This window comes from Stenella coeruleoalba, assembly GCF_951394435.1.
Source record: "Stenella coeruleoalba genome assembly, chromosome: 2".
NCBI classification, from domain to species: Eukaryota; Metazoa; Chordata; class Mammalia; order Artiodactyla; family Delphinidae; genus Stenella; species Stenella coeruleoalba.
The window spans coordinates 124,537,732-124,556,872 of record NC_137147.1 but is presented as its reverse complement, the minus strand read 5'-3'; the positions used below and the strand labels follow the sequence as shown (position 1 = coordinate 124,556,872).

At 42.4% G+C, this 19,141-nt stretch overlaps 1 protein-coding gene across 3 annotated transcripts in view; it reads right to left on the bottom strand.

Annotated features, from left to right (window-relative positions):
• LRRK1 (leucine rich repeat kinase 1) overlaps nt 1-19,141 on the bottom strand; it is a 123,153-nt gene that overhangs the window by 52,793 nt on the left and 51,219 nt on the right. For 2 of the 3 annotated variants that reach the window (XM_079911609.1, XM_079911608.1), the window contains exons 5-6: nt 15,391-15,570; nt 14,823-14,971 (exon numbers count right to left, since the gene is read on the bottom strand). In XM_079911609.1, coding sequence (XP_079767735.1) covers nt 14,823-14,971; nt 15,391-15,570 — 329 coding nt within the window. Of the gene's footprint in view, nt 1-10,209; nt 10,553-14,822; nt 14,972-15,390; nt 15,571-19,141 lie in introns of those variants that run through there. The other variant, XM_079911610.1, reaches the window with a different exon arrangement.

Below are 19,141 nucleotides of genomic sequence, written 5' to 3'. Positions count from 1 at the left end.
TTTAAATAACAAACCTTAGGTGTCTATAAATAAAACTCTCTAAGGGCCATCAAAAATAAATAAAACAACAGGAAAGATTCAGGTTGTTATTGTGACGTAAACTAGTTGCAGCACATCTTTGGAGGATCAGCTGAGATGTTCTGTCCTGACAATGGCAATCTTCCTCCTGCATTTCCTTCTTGTCCTCTGACCCTGGAGCTGCAGCCTAGAACTACATAAGGAGCAGAGGCTCAGCCTTGGGAGACTGGAGCCCTGTGTTTGCTTAACTAACCCCATGTGGGGCCTTGGGCCAGTCGAGGTGGAGGTGGGTACTTTCACAGGCGCTATCAGGCTCAACTCCCCTTATAGGAACCTGCCTGCGGATTCCGTGCTGCACTAAGTCAGCCCAAGGGTCATCTCTGTCTCCACTGCCCCAGCAGGCAGTGTGGCCATCCAGAACCCGACTGCATGCATGTCCAGTGCTGCACCTTGTCTGACTGCGTGTGAAGCTCAGCACCGTGCCTAGCATGCAGCAGGCACTCAGTAAATGTCTGTGTGCTGAAAAGAATCAAGCCACTGGGACCAGCAATCCATCTATTAACACCTCTAACCAGAACGATCACCCTAAAATACCAAGGTCTACTCAAACCCCTCAGCCTTCCTGCACCCCAGCCCGCCTGCAGCAGAACACCTGAACTCCCTCCCCAGAAAGCCCCACACCTCCACAATCTGCCCCAATCACTTCCCAAATTTCTGTCTCACTGTCTCCTCCACGACCTCTGCCCACCCTCTGTGCTCCTGTTGGCAGATGGCTGGTGGGGTTAATAATTTGTTCTAGGTAGAAGAAACTGGGGAATGGGCCTACTCCTAGAGCAGAGGATTCAAGACCAAAGGGAAATTGCCAACTAAAGTACAGAAACTGCCTGTCATAAATGACCCATAGGGTTCAGAAAGTGGACTGGAATTCATAGGAAGGCTGTGGGGGCCTGACAGTGAGCTTACTGTCAGTACCTGACTGGCCAATGTGCCAAAGGGCTGCCAGGGTGCTCTGGGGCTGCAGGAGACACAAGGTTGGTGGGACTGGAGCTAAGAGAGTTTTGCAAGTTTTCACCAGAGAGCTGGTCTCCTTTTGATCGTGGGTGTCATGAGGTCACTCAGGGATCCCAGATTCTGCAGGCGGGCTGGCCTCTGCTTTTGCACTCTGTCCTGCTACCACGACAAAGGCAAAAGGGTGCTCCCTGCTCTGCCTTCTCTTCCCTGGAGTTCACAGACCTCTTCCCTCCTATCTAAATCCTACTAATCCTGAAAGCCCTGGGGCAAGGACCACCTTCTTCACACCCAGTAAGTGTCTGCATTACAGCCCCCAGTTAGGTAACAAGGATGCCGTCTTGCTTCACAGTCAGCAGCATTTAGTTGAGCACTGCCAAGTGCAGGTCCGCCTGTCAGGCACTGGGGTTGAGGATATGGATGCTGCAGACGGAACTGGCTCAGGGAGTTTATGTCTCGAAGGGAAGAGCTGTGTGTGTATTGAACGTGCATCTAGTCACCTTTCAAGGACTAAGAGTATGTGATGTTGACCAGAAAGCCAGGAAAGAACACCTGCAGGGAAGCCTCCTGTGCTTCTTTGGGAGGTACTATTTATCAGAAGTAAATCATCAATAACAGGAGAGTGGCTGTGTGTGGCACTGAATTCTCTAGACATGAGGAAGAGGAGGAAGCAGATGCTGCCAGTTCCTAAAACTGAGCTCTTTCTAGGTCTTACATCCACCAGAGTTTCTGCAGTGTTGAAATTTGTGAAACTCAAGCCCAGGGAGAGGTAGCAAAAAGCAAGAAGTCAGAAAACATGATGACACACTCAGAATTCAGACATGTTTGTGAAAAGACTTCTGGGCTGGATGGTGGTTAGAAAAACATGTAGGATTTCTACCTGGTCTTGGGTTAGTCTGAAAACTTTCACATATACAAGTTACTTTCCTTTTGGTGCACAAACATTATAGGGTGCACAAGTGTTTCCAAAGTGGCAGAGAGGAAGAAGGAAGGAGGAAGGGTGCACAGTACACCCGACATGGAAATGTAGCTGGGAAATGTAGCCCTCATTACTTATTTATGTTTAGTCTGGGCAGGATCACAATAAACCAGGTTCTGAGGTGGTGAAGCCAGCAACTGTATAATTAAATCCATGCACACTGAACTGCAAAATCAAAGACAGCTCACTGTGGAGATCCCCAAAGTTCAACAATGCCATGGTTAAGGCACACCTCTCTGGAGGAAACAGAGAATATGCTCATGCTGGTCCTTAAGCATGAGCCCTTTCAATTTTGGGCCAAAGAGACACTGTATGATGACTTAAGAAACTTGCTTTCCAAGGCAGTGGTGGTGACCAGGACCAGTTCAAGAAGGACTAGGGCACTTGGCTCATTACAGAAAGTGATGTTTGGGGTTACCTCTGCACAAGAAGGTCTCCTTGTTCTGTGATGGAAGCTGTGGTCCAGAAGGGCAATTACCTGCCTTTATATAATGCTGCCTGAAGCTTCCATACAAAAATAACACAGTGAATAAGCCAGTGGAATACAATGACATCTCTCATGCTTTTATGTCAGTGCAACCCTTATGGTTGAAGAATATAATTGCTCATGAAGGGCTGAAATTGACAATGTTTTTAGGCTGGCTTTAACCTTGAGAGATGTGGGGCTGGCAACTGGGCCCTGAGCAGACACAGAGAAGGGTTCTCTGCCCCAGTGCTGGGGGAGGGGTGTGCCTCTGCAATTTTGAGAACCCACAAGAGCAAGTTCCAACACTGCCTCCTTACTAGGTCTCTACTGAGCCCCACAAAGCAGAATCTGCATCTCTTCTCCCTGTGTTCCCATCTCACTGTCCCTTGAGGGGACAGACGAGAGCTCAATGACAGCACAGCATGACACAAAAAAGGCAGTCAGTAGAATTAGTCTTTCCAGTCAAGACACATGTGTTAAAACGAGGGAGAAATACATAGAATGTTCTAAAATGTATTAATGAACCCTTGGCCTACATAAAACCCAAAACTTTCTTTTTGTGGGTAAGCAGATTCCTGGGTGGTGGTTCCTTGTTGAACCAGCCAGGAAGACAAGAGCCACCTTCTGACATGTGAAGGAACATTCAGGGCACCAGACATCCGGAGGAGTGCAAAACCAACAGGTCTAATCTGAAAGGAGCAGATTCACTAAAAGGTCTGAAGAACAAGCCAAAAGAAACTCTAAAAATGAAGGTGCTCAGAGCAGCAGAGCCAGTCACAGAATCTGAAGACACATCCCAGGCCACCTGAGTGATGTCAGTGCTTGTGCAGAAGGGGATCTGTGCACGAATGCCAACAAGTTGGGGTAAATTTCAAGCCTACAAGTGTCTTTCGGGAGCCCAGACTGTCAGAGGAGGCTCTAAGTGAGGTGGAGTCAGCTGGACAGGGGATCAGCACGCTGGAGACAGCAACTCTGGTCCAGTCTCCCTGTGCTGGTGAGGGCCATGGCAAACGGGGACTATGCCCCACATCCTCGGCCCTGGAGAACCCTCCATGCAAGGCTTCCAAACGCCTACTGCTCAAGTCCCTGCACCCTGGCAGGGATAGGCTCTCAGGAGAGAGGGGGCATTGAAAGTGAACGGATGAGAAGGAGCCTGGACCTTGACTGGCCATCTGCCTGTGCACGTGAGGTGGCCACGGCGGGCAACCAGGCCAAGGGCAATGGAGCAACAGCCATAAGGATGGTGTCATGGGCTGAACTGTGTCCCTGAAAAAGATATGTTGAATCCCTAGTACCTGAGAAAAAGCTTATTTGAGCTTATTTGGAAACAGGGTCTTTATAGAGGTAATCAAGTTAAAATGAGGTCATTAGGGTGGGCCCTCATCCAGTATGACTGGTGTCCTTATGGAAAGGGGAGATTAGACACAGAGGCAGACATGTGCAGAGGGAAGATGATGAGAAGACATGGGGAGGATGGCATGTGGCTGGAGTGATGGGTCTACAAACCAAGGAACACTGAGGACTGCCAGCAGCCACCAGACACTAGGAAGCGGCAGGGAGGGGTCATCCACTGGAACTGTGACAGGGAGCACGGCCCTGCCAACACCCTGATGTCAGATTCCAGCCTCCAGAACTCGAGGCAATACATTCCGGTTATTTTAAGCCAAGCAGTGTTTGGTACTTTGTTATGGTGGCACTGATACAAATGGTAACAAGTCAAATGACAATTGGAGAAGTCAAGACCTGAGAATCCGGAACATTCCATCAACAGAAGCCCACAGATTAAGAAAGGAAATGAAAGAAGCAGAGATTCTTGAAAGCCAGAAGGATGTCTCTTAAGATAAGCAGATTAGAAACATAATAAAAAGGTGGGAAAAGGACAGTAAAACCAGTCATTAATTTAGGGAAAAGCCTGGGAGGACTCTAGGGTACAAAAGGAGAATTTCGAAAATGACCTGAGAATACTAAAGGGAGTAAGAGAAGGGAGAGGAAAAGAGAAAGGGGAGGACAGCCTTCCTTCTAAACTCAGAAGGAAGATAAATTAAATGACTCACTTAAACAACTTAAATTAAATTAAATTAAACGACTTAGTGAAAGGAAAAAAATGAAATCAGTTCTGACAAAAGCCTGCCTGCTAAAAATATTATAAATGTCAGAATTAGTAGTGGTTAGCTACCAATATAATTTCAAACAAACAAACAAAAAGGGAAACATAACCAAGGAAGCCAGATCAATGAGAAATGTAAGTACAAAAATAACTTACAAGCAAACCTACAATGGCATTTTAAATAGTCAACACGGAACAGTCTGTTGCCTCCAAGGGCACACTCAAACCTGAACCCTGTAGGGGAATCTTCTGGAAGTTGAGCTGTGATCACATGATAATACCTTCCTGGTGACTCTTTGCAATGCATGCACAGAACTTTTTCAAATGACCCTCACAGTAACCCTGTAAGCACAATTTGCACATAAAGAGCCTCAGTGAGGTGACCTGTTTGAAGGTAACAGAACCAGGATCACGATTCAGGTGCCTAATGTTCTGTCTGGTCCCTTCCTACCAGGCACCATGTTCATTCACATGGCCATGGAATAGCTGACATGATTTCAAAGGCATTAGGAGAGATAACCAAGGTGACTCAATAATGATAAAGACACTTAACCACAACCCCCAAAATACAACTATGCTAAATCTTTGTGTTCCAACACAGGTCAAATTTGTAAAAAACAAACCCATGAAAATTCAAGAAAAATATTAGCAGGATATGATAGGTCAAATATGCAAAAAATGAATGGAGGACACTACAATAAGAATGGGAGATGACCAAATACTAGGGGACAGGAGAACGAATTCTATTTTCAAATCAGTATGAACTTGCACATAAATTGATTACATTCTGTGTAAGAAGCAAAAGTAAAAGGGGAAAAAGGGGGAAAAAGGGCAAGCCTCCTACATATCTTATGCCTGGACAAAGGCAAAGTAAAGGTAGAGACCAATGACGAAAGCAGAATTAAAAGGTGTCCAATTATTTGGCCATTAAAAATGCCCTTTCAAATAATGCTTGGGTAGGAGAGAAAACCAATTCACAACAGTAGAATACATTTTTAGAACAACAGAAATGTCACAAGTAATGGGGAAAAAAAAACAACTCTGATCACAGTTACAAAAAGGACAAAGTGAAGCATGATAAACTAGCTCTGCCCTGCTTAGAATGGAAAGCTAAAAGAAAGCAGGGAAATGAAAACAAAATTAGACTAAAAATAGAAAAACCAAAATGAAGTAAAAACAAGGAAGTTGGTAAATAAAACCAATTCTAGAGTTGTTGGAAAATAATAAAATTGATAATCAATTGACTAAAAATAAAAGTACCTTAATAATCTAAGAATGAAAATGACAATCTAACAACGGCTGAAAAACAATGTTTAAGTTGTGGGAGATGTCCTCAGCCAGAGCTAACAAACCAAATAATGATGTTGAAATGCAAAATTTAATTCCAAAATAAAAAATTCTCAAAGTGACACAATAAGAGAAAAAACAAAATAATGTATATGAGACAAACAAATAAGGAAACTAAAGAATCACTCTCCAAAGGCTCCTAATTCAATATAATTCTTTTTCAATCCAATCTTCAAAGAACAAATAGTCTCTGTGTTACATACATGGTTACTTAACAGAAGACTCACTTTATTTTATGAGTAAAACCAATTACTTTGCAAGAGCCATTAAAATTCTAGCCAACTGCATGCAAACACATGGATGCAAAAACTGTAACAAAATCTTCTCTAATGGAAATCAACAAATGAACTCAAAGGTTTCAGTTCTGCAACCAAGGAGGATCTATACCAAGAAAATAGCACTGTTGGTAGTAACTTATGGAAAACCATCAGCACATTTTGTTAAAGAAAAGTGGCCCTCTTTTAATCATCTGAATGCCAAAACATAGTTAATAAAATTTATCACTTTTTCTTCGCTAAAATTCTTAAAAATAGATAAACAAGGTTTGTTTTAAATCAACATTGTGCTTTTTTCCATGTAGTATTTCAGTCATTCCTTTGAAAAATAGGAAACTTACCAAAAAAATCTCCCTTCCAACTCAAGAATTTTGCCAATAGCAATATGCAAGAGAGAGAAAAAAACAAGAAATAAAAATACTATCTCTGCAGTTACTAAGCTATTCAACTTACTGTTGAGAGAACCCTGTTTCCTCAACTTTTAAATAAAGACAAAAATTTCTACCTCACAGACTTGTATAGAAGATTAAAGTAGAATATTTGGCAAAGTACTTTGTTAGCCATGAAGTCCTATGTAAATGGAAGTTTACTACATATATAAAATTTTATCCATCCATCTATTCACCTATTCATCCATGCATCCATCCAGGTATCCATCCATCTGTCCACCCACCCACCCATTTTCCATCCATCCATCCATCCATCCATCCATCCATCCATCCATCCAAGCAACCAACTCCTCATCCTGTTCCAGGCCCTACAATGAGGGGCAAACACAGGGTGAGCAAAGCTGGACAAATCCCTGCTTTCGCGAAGCTTCCAGTCAAATGGGGGAATTGACATTAAACAAGAATGTCACCAGAACAGACAAGCCCAAACTTTGTTAAGTGCTCTGAATAAAACGGCAGGAAGCTCTAAGAGATGGAAGGGGGGATGTGACGTGGCCTGTGGGCTGGGCCAGGCTTTCCTGCGGACGTGGCGTACGGCTGAGGTGTGGAGGTAGAGCTGGTGTCCAGGAGGAGCGCTGTGCTGAGCATGAGGAGACAGGCACGCTTGTCCCTGTTGTGTGGTGTCCACCCTGCGGGTAATCATGGCCAGTAGAGTTCCCCCTGCTGCTGGACATTTGGGTTTTGTCCTCCTAGTTTCTCTTATAGATAGCAGTGCTTTGAGCAGTACAGTTGTGGCAATTACGTTTTTTTTTCTTTTGAGTTACATCCTAGAGGTATCTTTCAGAAAGGAAATACCAAATTCAGAGCTGTTCTCTGGGAGAAAAGAGTTTTATAGCTTTTGTCACACGACGCCAATTACTTTCCACACATACGGAACCAATTTATAGTGCCAGCAGCAAGGCTTTGGTGTCCCTTTCTCTTTGACGCTGCCAAGTGCCTAACTCAGCATTTATATTTATTTTTGCGAGTTTAATAGGTATGTGATGGTACTTTCAAGTCATTTTAATTTGAATTTCTGTAATTGCCAATAAGATTGTATATGTTTCCATGCCATGAATTACTATCTGTGTTTTCTCATGTGTAAATTAACTGTTCGTTTCTCCTTACTTCTTACCCAAGGGCATTTATGAGCAATGTGACAGCAAGGGCCGTGGCTCTGGCTTGGGCACTGCTGAGTCCCAAGCAACTAGTAGGTGATATATAAACACTGACTGAATTAAACTCAATTATCAACTGACATATAATTGAGTCAATGGTGTTTTTTGGATTTCAGTTTCTGTCAATTCTTTTTTCTCAAGTATCTGCTAATGTTTTTCTTTTTTAAGTTTCTTTAAAAATATAATTTTACTATATTAGTATACTATAGTAAAATTATATTTTACTATAAATAAGTTTAATATATATATATCATTTATCTTATTTGTGACTATATGTCTTTATACATCTTCATATATCTTTAAAATTTTGAAATGGAATCATTTTCTACTATAACTGGAATAAATGTGCTTTTTGAAAGTATATTCTGATGAATTTCCAGTGCTTAACTTTTACCTGTCTGGAATTTATTCATATCATTATGAATGTACTTGTCTATGCTGATATCCAATAGTTCCAATGACATTTGATAATGTTTTCTTATTCTGTCCTTATTGTGTTTTCTAGTTTGTCACATAAGTTCAAATAATAGTTTTAGTATTTCTGCATCTCTATGAATCATTTTCTCATTGTAAACTAAATGTAAGTGGTTTGTATAACTGCTGTTTTGTATTATGTTTGATGATCTAGTGGGACAGGCCACCAGGAACACCTACCTGAACGGTTACACAGTGCACCTGCTCAGCTGTTCTACCCTGTGACCCTCACTATCTGCTCTCAAGTTCTAGGAAGCACTCACCATGTGGACAACATCACAGTGTTGAGTCTATTCCACAGAGAAAGCGTATGAATGGGGCATGAGAGTGGGGAAAGATTTGGTATTTGGAAACTAGAGAAAACAGTAGGATAATTGGCTAAATTTCAGGGCACAGGAAAAGTGGAGCTGATGGAAGAGGCCCATAATAATAATTCTGAGTTTGATCTCATAACTCTCAAAAGGCAGGTGAAGGCTCTTCCCTTCACACAAGCCAGCAGTGAAAAGGCCGAACCACAGGCAATCAGGCTGCTCCCAGTCTGCCTCTCACCTGCCGGGGCCCTACTGCCCCAGAGACTTACATCTGCTCTGTGAGACAGTACCACCTGCTGTGAGGAGGACGTGAGGAGCTGAGAAGGTGCAAGGTGCAGATGTAGAAATGCTCTGGAAAGTATAAAATTCTTGAATAAGACTCTTGTACCAAACACTAGGCCTAACCTTGGGCAAGGATGTTCCCCAGAAACCTTAGTGCTCACAATGTCAGTAGCCCTTGGTCAGCTGCTCATGAAGGCCCCAGCAAAGGCTGAGAAACCACACTTGCTGCAGCCTGCCCTTTCTGAGTATCCCATGTATGCAAATCCTCAGACCCACCAGATCACTCTGATGGAGAAGGGCTGCTTCAGCTCCCAGAATGTGCAGCCAGGATGTTTGTGCTTGGGCACAGATACAGGCATCTGAATGGCCAGTCACTAGGAATGTTTAACGTACATCATAAGCCAGAGCTGATCCAAAAATGACAAGAGTAGTAGTAGTAGTAGTAATAAGTGATCCTCTCTAGGTTTGCTGCCAGATTTGAAATCATTAGGGACTTGTAAAGAAAATTAATAATTCCCCAACTGTGTAGTTTCAGAATCAATTTCAGCTCTTGTGGACTTAACTCCTATACTCAGAACAGCCCAGCGTGCCCTCCGGCCCAGCCCTCTAACTGCTGAATGGGACAAACACCGTGGTTAGTTCAGGCCCTGCTTAGGCCTCTCCTGGCATTTCTGTTTTCCTGCTCCTTCCCGGGTGTGCCAGCATCAAAGCGTTGTTTCTCATCGCAACAAAGCAAACATTGACAGGACAGTCACCAGGAACACAGGCCAACTCATTAAACATTCAGGCAAAGGTCTGGCGGTTTTCCAGAAGGGCACCCATGAGCCAGAGACAGGAACAGCTTTAGCCAGGTCTGACTTGGCTTTGGTTTTGCTCTTTTAAAAGTGTCCAGACCATGTGGTGTGGGCTCTCAGACTTTCCTTTCCAAACACCATCAAAACCTAACTGAGCAGCCCGCCCGCTGCCAGTGGAAAATCAACGTGGGCTTCTCGGCCATTCCCCGTTTGCCAGCAGAGGCAGGTTCTGGCAGCCTGAGAACTAGGCTGTGCCTGACACAGAGGCGTGGTGAACCTCGACTGGCCGTGGCTTCCACAGAGGCAGCAATTACATTAAAAAATATCAACTAGCTAGTCGGGGAGGCAGAACACAAATACAGAAAAAAACAAGATGACTGCTTCAGCAAGGTCACTGCCATGAATGCCAGCAGGCAAGGGAGTTTTCAGGCTGTGTACACATGGCAGCAAAGCACCCTTTCAGTGCCTGCCCTTGTCTAATATTCTGAACAAAAAATGCCAGTTCAATTCCACTGCACACCTGGGAAGGTCGAAGCACTTACCTCTGGTTTCTGAGTCATCGTTCCTGACACTGGACCCCTCCGCGCTAACCCCCTCTCTTCTGCTGGCAGCACAGAAGGAAAGTGTTGTCACAGGTTAGAGATCATGGCAGCCAGACACACTGGCTGCACACACTGCACACACTGGCTGCACACACTGCAAGGCCCTTGAGTCTGAAATTCACTTGAATAAAAAAAAAAAAATACCACCTGCTTTCGGGAAGCCCAAGGAGTCTTTATGACTCAGACTGCACTGTAATTTCATTTTCTCTTCCAATTCTACCCAAAAGGGCAAAGGAGAAGAAAAGCAACATTGTCTTTTCTTTGTCTTCTCCTTTGCAGAATGCAATAATCACTTCCATGCTCTATCCCTATCTTGGCAAATTAGCAGGAGTTACCCGTAGAAAAGATCACAGACACAGATGTCAACCATTTCTGCTTTTAACCTTAAGCCAAGAAAATGCAAGTCACTGGGTACACATTAGAATCATCTGGGGAGTTTTTAAAACTACTGATTTGGGTCCCATCCCAGAGATTCAGATTTAGTTAGCGTACGGTATGGCCTGTGCATCAGGATTTTTAAAAAGCCCCCAGGAATTCCAATTACAGAAAAGTGTGAGAACCACTGATCTACATGAAAGACCTGGGAGGTACAGTTCAGGAATCATGAAATGAGAAAATCCCCAAGTTAAGAAGGCTCAGATTCTGGTCTGAGTATCACTGTTTAATATTTTCTGTTCTTGGACAAGTAACAGAATATCTGTAAACCTCAATACTTTCATCTGGTAAACAGATTATATTTCTTGCAATTCTTACTAAAGTGTTGTATGGATCAAATATGAAAAGAAAGTGCTGGGAAAAACACTGAACACTACACACATGTAAGGGTTAGATGATCACTATTTATTTCCTTTTGCAACATGAAGCTGATGTTTGATGTTTATTGAGCTCTTATTATGTTCCAGGCCTTGTGCTAAGTGCACACCTGGCCTCCAAGGTAGATACAATGATTAACTCTGTTTATAACTGAGACCAGCCAAGGCACAGACAGCTAACAAGTTATGGAAAATAGAATATCAGTGTTCTCTAGAAACTAGGAAACCAGCAATGATAAGAAAAAAGGAAATAGCAATACATATAATCAAAAAAATGGGAGGAATAAACCAATATGACAGGTCCCACACAAATGTGAGTTGGGTGGGTTCCTCTTTCAAAAGACACAGTCTCGGATGGGATTAAAAACTCAATACTGTTTACAAAAAATACACCTAAGACAAAATAAAAACTGAAAGTAAAGGCTGGGGAAACTTAAACAAGGTTGATGCAAAGAAAAAAGAGCAGTGTGGCCATGTGAAGAGCAGACAAACCCAATTTTAAGGATAGAAGCATCGACAGGATTAAGGCAGATATTTGATATAATGAAATATGTTAAAATGGGTCATAAAGCCATAAACCAGGTGTATGAAGCAAAAACTTCTAGAATTATATGAAGAACTAGATAAAAATCAGTAGATGAGGAAACCAAGCCCCAGAGATGTAAGTAACCAGATGGAGGTCCTAGAGCAGTGAAGCCTGGAGCCCAGATTAGAGCCAGGAAGTCTCCTGCCAGAGCCTCACCTTGACCACAACACCATCAACCAAACACTCAGAGAAGATATCAAGAAGGTTTCAGTACAGATAAAAGCCAAAATGAATGAAGGAACAAACAAAATAAATCGTAAAAAAATAAAGAAAATCTAGGTCCTTGGTAGGACCACTAGAATATATAAATCCCTGGCTGGTCTGATTAAATTCAAAAGAGAAAAAGTAAAACTGTTCAACATCATAAATCAACAGCATAAATGGGAATATAATAACTACTAATATAGAAGAAAAGAATTACCAAAAAAGGTAAATGTAACACACTATGATGGCAAATTAAAAAATCTAAAGGAAATGGATGATTTTCTACCAAAATATAACCTCCTGAACTGCACATAAGCAAAAGCAGACAACCTGAACTGATCAATGACTTCAAAAGAAGTCCCAAAACAAAGACCTGCTTTATCTAATCAATCTTTAACAATAAATAATTCCTATGAAACTTCCCCAGATTGTAATAAAATGGGAAGTTCCCTAAGTCATTCTGTAAAGCTAACATAGTCTTATACCAAAATCTCATAAAGATAATAAAAATAGAAAATTATAGATCAATTCACCTATAAATACAGATGCAAAAACTGTAAATAAAATATCAATAGGTCAAATCCAGCCATAAAAACACCAATTAGCATTATTACAAGATTTCAATATTGGGTCAATATCTATCATCATCATTCATTACATAAACAAATTAAAGTAGAAAAGCTCTGTGAATATATCCATAGCTGCTAAAAAGAGATCCAACAAAATTCAGCAACATTTCCTAATAAAAATCTTAAGCAAAAAGGAATACATGGAAACTACCTAAATATAACAAGTCTATTTACCAAAAATCTACAGTAAATGACCATAAACTGCTGATGCCAAGACATTTAAAAACAGGAAGAGAGATACATCTGCTCTTTTCAGATGATTCAACTTTTGACATTTCTGCTGATAATCAGTAAGCCATGAAATAAAGTAAGTTAAATAAATATTAGAAAAGACAAGACAAACCTGCTTTAAATTTGCAGATGACTTGATAATATACCTAAAAGTTTCAAGGAACTCCTCTAAAAACTAGAATTAGTAAGACAAGTTGGTAAGGGGACTGGGTAAAACAAATAAATAAACAGAAGAGCTTTCCTTCATACCAGCAACATTAGGCTGGAAATGGATAAGAATTATATATATTCCATTCAAACAGTGGCAAAAACAATAATAAATGAACAAAATAGGTTCAGGAAATCTTTATGAGGAAAACTATAAAATCCCATCAAAGAACATAAACGCAGCACAAATTGCCATGGGAGTCACCATGGGAAATGCACAAAATGGAAAAACGAATGTCTGATAACAGTCAAGATATTTTTGAAAAAAACAAATAAGGAGTAGAAAACTTGCATTAGCAGGTTGTAAGGTTTAAATGAAATGCCTATAATCAACACAGTATAGCATTTGAACAGAAACAGATTAATAGGCCAGTGGACCAGTGCAGAGAATCCCAAAATGTATACAGGCATATACTGGGGGAAATGGCATTAGTGACATTTCAATTCAGAGGGAAAATCAAAGCTTATTTTAAAAATTGTGCTGGAATAACTGATCATCCACCTAGAAGAGAGGAATCCTAGATTCCCTCCCTCAAACCACATATACAAATAAATACAAGAAAAATTAAAGCTTAAAATATAGAAAATAAAAGAGTAAAAATAGTATAAAAGACTCTAGGAGAATATTTATATAAAATTGAGGGTGAAATGACTTTCTTATATAACCCAAATGCCATAAAGGAAAAAACAAACATATTTGATTATATATTCTTATATCTTTGTTATCTCAAAAGATAACAGACAGAAGACAAATAATGGATTGGGAAAAATATTGGCAACATGTATGATAAACAAAGGCTTAAAATCTCTAACATACAAAAAGACTCTCCAAAATGAGAAGGAAAAGGTGAGTAATCCTTGAGAAAAATAATCAACAAACTGTAACAGGCAACTCACATAAAGGGAAATGCAAATAACTGATGATGATATGAAAAGATGCTCAATATTATTAAGAATAGAAATGTGGGCATTAAAACATGGAGATTCCATTTTTACTCATCAGAGTGATGAAAATTAAAAGGCTCCTGGACATCTAGTGCTGGACAAAGTATGGGGATAGATATCCCCATGTAAAGCTGGTGAAAGTGTGAAACCAGAAATAATCCAGATGTCCACCAACAGGAAAAGGGCTGAGTCAACTAAGCTACATTCACTCTAGATTTAAGGCATGTATTTAAAAGAATGAGATGTAGCCACATTGACTGATCAAAAGGGGGAGTCGGTGATAGAGTGCTAAATTTAAAAAGTCAAGTTGAAGATAATGTAAACAATGCAATATTATTTTTGTTATTAAAATGGTAAACTAACTAGAACTAATTCCTGTATGTGTTTTTTTCCCAGTTTTATTGAGCAATAATTGACATACGACATTGTATAAGCTAAGATGTATGACCTGTTGATTTGATACATTTATATACTGCAGAATGATTACCGCCTGTAGCCTTAGCTAACACCTGTACTATGTCACCTAATTACTATTTCATTTTTGTGGTGAGAACATTTAAGCTTTATTCTCTTGGAAACTTTCACGTATATAATACAGTGCTATTAGCTGTAATCAGTGCTGCACATTAGATCTCTGGAACTTCTAGCTGAAGTGACCAACACTTCGGCTATATGACCAACATCTCCCCATTTGCCCCACCCCCCAGGCGCTGGCAAACCATCTACTCTGTTTCTATGGTTTGCCTTTTTTAGATTCCACATGTAAGTGAAAACATACAGTATTTGTCTTTCTCTGTCTGACTTCTTTCTCTCAGCATAATGTCCTCAAAGTCCATCCATGTTGTTGCAAATCGAAGGATGTACTTCTTTCTCATGGCTGAAAAATATTCCACTGTATATATACACCACCTCTTCTTTTCATCCACAGTGACTACTCACCATTTTTCCCGGACAACTGCTAGGCAAGGCACTTGCTTCGACGAAATACTTCCTGAGGAGATATTTGCTGGGGTCAGGACTGTCCAGTAAGATGTAGGAACAGAAAAAGGCCCCATGCCGAAGCAGGAATATGGCAATGTCTTCATTCCCTAAAGGACAGAAAGTGGAGAGCTAAGGGCATTTGGATGCAAGGTGTGTCACAGTTGTCTAAAAGGGCAGACACTCACATGTGAAATAAAAATGAAAAGGGCACTGGTGCTGTTGAACTTCTCTATTACCTCCCTTGACGCCGGAAGGTTCCTGTTAGTGACAGAACTTTTGTGGGGCTTTGCCCTTTGAAGTGCCTCCTAATATGGTCCCATTTGCCACGGTTGGCCCCTGTCACTGAAATCCCCTTGCAGGAGTTGAGTAGGGGGAAGGAGGAAAGAGGCAGACCTTTTGAAGAAGCAAAGAATAGAGTTGCAAAAACCTCCACAAAGGCCATTGGAGAGCAGAAGTTGAGTGTGAAGGATGGGCCCACATCTTGACAGGGTGATGGCTTTCATGGGCGTACTGACTGGGGACCCACCTGACTTGATGGCCGCGTAGAGTGGCAGGCGCACGATGACAGGGAACTCATTCTTCCTGACTGCATAGCTCTCTGGGTCGGCCCCATGCGTCAGGACCAGGAGCTTCACCACTGCCAGGTGCCCCCGCTGGCAGGCCAAGGCCAGCATCCAGTTCAGTAATCGCTGGGGGCTGCAGGGACCTGGCAGGGATGACAGGACAAAGGGAGAGGGTGGCTGAAGGGACTGGTTGTTCCTGCTCTGAAATCCCCTTTGATCACGGCCCTATTTCCAGCTGAAATTTGCTTCCGTCCAGTTGACAGTGTCTATGGAAGTCCCTCTGAATTGCATATGACATTTCCCCACATCATTATAAACCCACCTGCTCATCGAATAACACCAACTGAGGAAAAGCAGCATTCAAAAGCAGCATTCAAAACAGTGTGATCTTAACAATGGAAATAAGACTAGAAAGAACTACCTTCAGTGCTGCAGAGTTATCTCTGGGTAGTGGGATTGTGAGCATCCCCTTACTCTCTTCCTCACCCCCAGCCCTGACCTCATCCCTAGAGCAGCATTACACACAGGGATATGGGTTTTGGAGATAGGCAGTTCAGGATTGAAATATTTCAGCTGTGTGGGACCCCGGTGGCACAGTGGATAAGATTCTGCACTCCCAATGCAGAGGGCCTGGGTTCGAGCTCTGGTCAGGGAACTAGATGCCACATGTGTGCTGCAGCTAAGAGTTTGCATGCCACAACTAAGGAGCCCGCTTGCCACAACTAAGACCTGGTGCCACCAAATAAATATTTTTAAAAAAACATAGTGAATTTATCTGACCTCAAAAATAAAGATTAAAAAAAATATTTCAGCTGTGTCATCTTGGGGAAATTTCTTACCCTCTTCATGACTCAGTCTACCCATCAGTAAAATGGGAATAATAACACCCCACCTCCCAAGTTTAATGTGAGGATTACATGACATAGTGTGTGTCAAGTGCCTGCCTCAATAAATTGTCATAACCTCTGTCAAGTGCCTGACATAATTCATTATGATATGTCATTATGTTCTTAAAGTAATACTTTTCTGCATTTCCAAATTACTGTAATATACATATATTACTTTCATAAGTTAAAAAAATACTTTGATGAAAAAAATAGATCAGCCTAAAACTTAGAGAATTACTCCCTGAAAGAACTGCCTACTTAATTCCAGGATAAAATAACACTTAACACACTGAATGAACAGAGAGAGCGTGGGCTGAAATGTTACAATATCTTCAAGTTCAAAGTAGTGCAATGACTTTTGGATCTAGCTGCCATGGAAAAACGATCTCATCCTCCACACGGACACTTCCCAATTGCATCATAACACTGTCTCACTTCCAGAGGCAGAAAAGTCCTCAGGAATCAAAGTGCTCCGAAGCCTGGGGAGAGTGAACCTCCCTCTGTGATAGGAAACTGACCAGGAAATAGGGGTGAGGCAGAGAAGGCAAGAATTAAAACCCACCACATAAGGTACCTGGCATTATGCCTGGGCTGTAGCAGGTGTTAAATAAATGTCCCTTCTTTGCCCTCAACTGATAACTAAAATGAACAATTCAAAGGAGGAGGTATATGAACAGAAAACAAATTACCCCTCTCCATTACTACCAGATATCTGGCTATGAGAAGTGCAGTCATCATGCTGCTAACTTCTGTTGAGGATGTAAATGTGTCATTCTTAGGAGGCAAGCCCTGTATTTCACAGTCATAATTTTAATATGAGGAAACCAGAGCTCAGGGAGACTTGGGAACTTGCTGAGGGTCCCACAGTTGGTAAATGGTAAAGTCAAGCCTTAAGTTCTGCTTTATCTAAAACCAAAGGGTGCTCTCTTAACCGTACAAACCCCTACATGTATTCTATAAGGTCCAAATCCAGCAACACTCATAGAGCCCATCTTTCCACCTCCTCCTTCTCTTCAGCCGTGCTCAGCTACAAGACCAGGAATTACATTAATGATGTCCTTCAAATGATGTTCATAATTACATAACGATGTACCCACACCCCATGGACCTCTCATCCATCCTCTTCTTGAACCCTGCCTTCATTCTCTAGCTGTCTCTTGTCTTACCTTACTCTCGACAGTGGCTACCTTCCCTACAGGCTGGGAATTCCCAGAGAACACAAACTGTTTTGCCCACCTCTGCACTCCCCACAGGGCCCAGCACAACGCACTGGACTCCTTCAGTCCTCAGCAGCTCTGTCCTGAGTTGAGTTAAAGACAGGACACCCCTGCGAGCAGCTGAGAACCATGCTCAGGTCCACCCAAGCTCCCTGCTCTGCAAAAGCAGGCAAACCAGGCTCTTCCCTTGCTTGTCTGCCAAGTAAACTCCTACTTAGCCTGCAAAGCCTGGCTCAGATGTCAGTTCCCTCTGAAGACTCCAGCCTGCACCCAGACAAGACCATTCCCTGATGTGTGCTTGCAGACCACTGTGTAAATATTTCAACCTTCGCATGGTTACACCTTTCTGCCTCAATTTCCTCTGCTTGACCAGGACCTACTAAAGGGCTGGGATCACCTTTTTAGAAAGGCTCTGTGTCTATCAAGTTCTTCAGTGTGGCCAGTACTTGGAAAATGCTCAATAAACGTAAGCTGTCCAATGAGATGAGTGAGTCAGCTGGCATAGACTCTTTGGGACTAGAACAGAGCTACTCTTGGAGATCCCCGAGGAGAGGGAATCAGCTTTGGCTCCTTGGGGGCTCCTTCCTGCCCTCCTATACCTTGCTCGACTCAAACAGCATCTATGGGCCCTAACAGTGCCCTGATTTCTGTTCATAAACTCATTCTCCTTCCAGCCACAGGAGAGGCATGCCAGCTTGGAACCAAATCTGAGCACAAATCTACCTCAAAGCACATAGCTGGACACCCTCTAACAGTAGTACTGCATAATTGTGCGGTCCCATGAAAAATTTAAAAATGGGATCCCTTGGACTTCCCTGGTGGTGCAGTGGTTAAGAATCCACCTGCCAATGCAGGGGACATGGGTCCGATCCTTGGTCCTGGAAGATCCCACATGCCGTGGAGCAACTAAGCCCATGTGCCACAACTACTGAGCCTGTGCTCTAGAGCCTGCGAGCCACAACTACTGAGCCTGAATGCCACAACTACTGAAGCCCACACGCCCTAGAGCCCACGCGCCGCAACTACAGAGCCCACATGCCGCAACTACTGAAGCCCATGGGCTCTAGGGCCCGTGTGCCGCAACTACTGAGCCCGCGTGCTGCAACTACAGAAACCCACGTGCCTAGAGCCCATGCACTGCAACAAGAGAAGCCACTGCAATGAAAAGCCCGTGCACCACAATGAAGAATAGCCCCCGCTCGCCACAACTAGAGAAAGCCTGTGAGCAGCAACAAAGACCCAACGCAGCCAGAAAAAACAAAAAAAATGGGGTCCCTTGTTTAAAAATTATTAAAAATTTCAAGAGGGCTGGGACTTCCCTGGCAGTCCAGTGGTTAAGACTTTGCCTTCCAATGCAGGGGGTGTGGGTTTGATCCCTGGTTGGGGAGCTAAGATGCCACATGTCTCGTAGCCAAAAAACCAAAATATAAAACAGAAGCAACATTGTAACAAATTCAATAAGGACTTTAAAAATGGTCCACATCAAAAAAAAATCTTTAAAAAAAAATTTCAAGGGTGCAACTGCAGAGTGTTAACCTAAGTGTGGGGCCCTTCTAAGTGCAGGGCTCTGTGTGACTGCACTGTCACATACCCATGAAGCTGGCCCCACT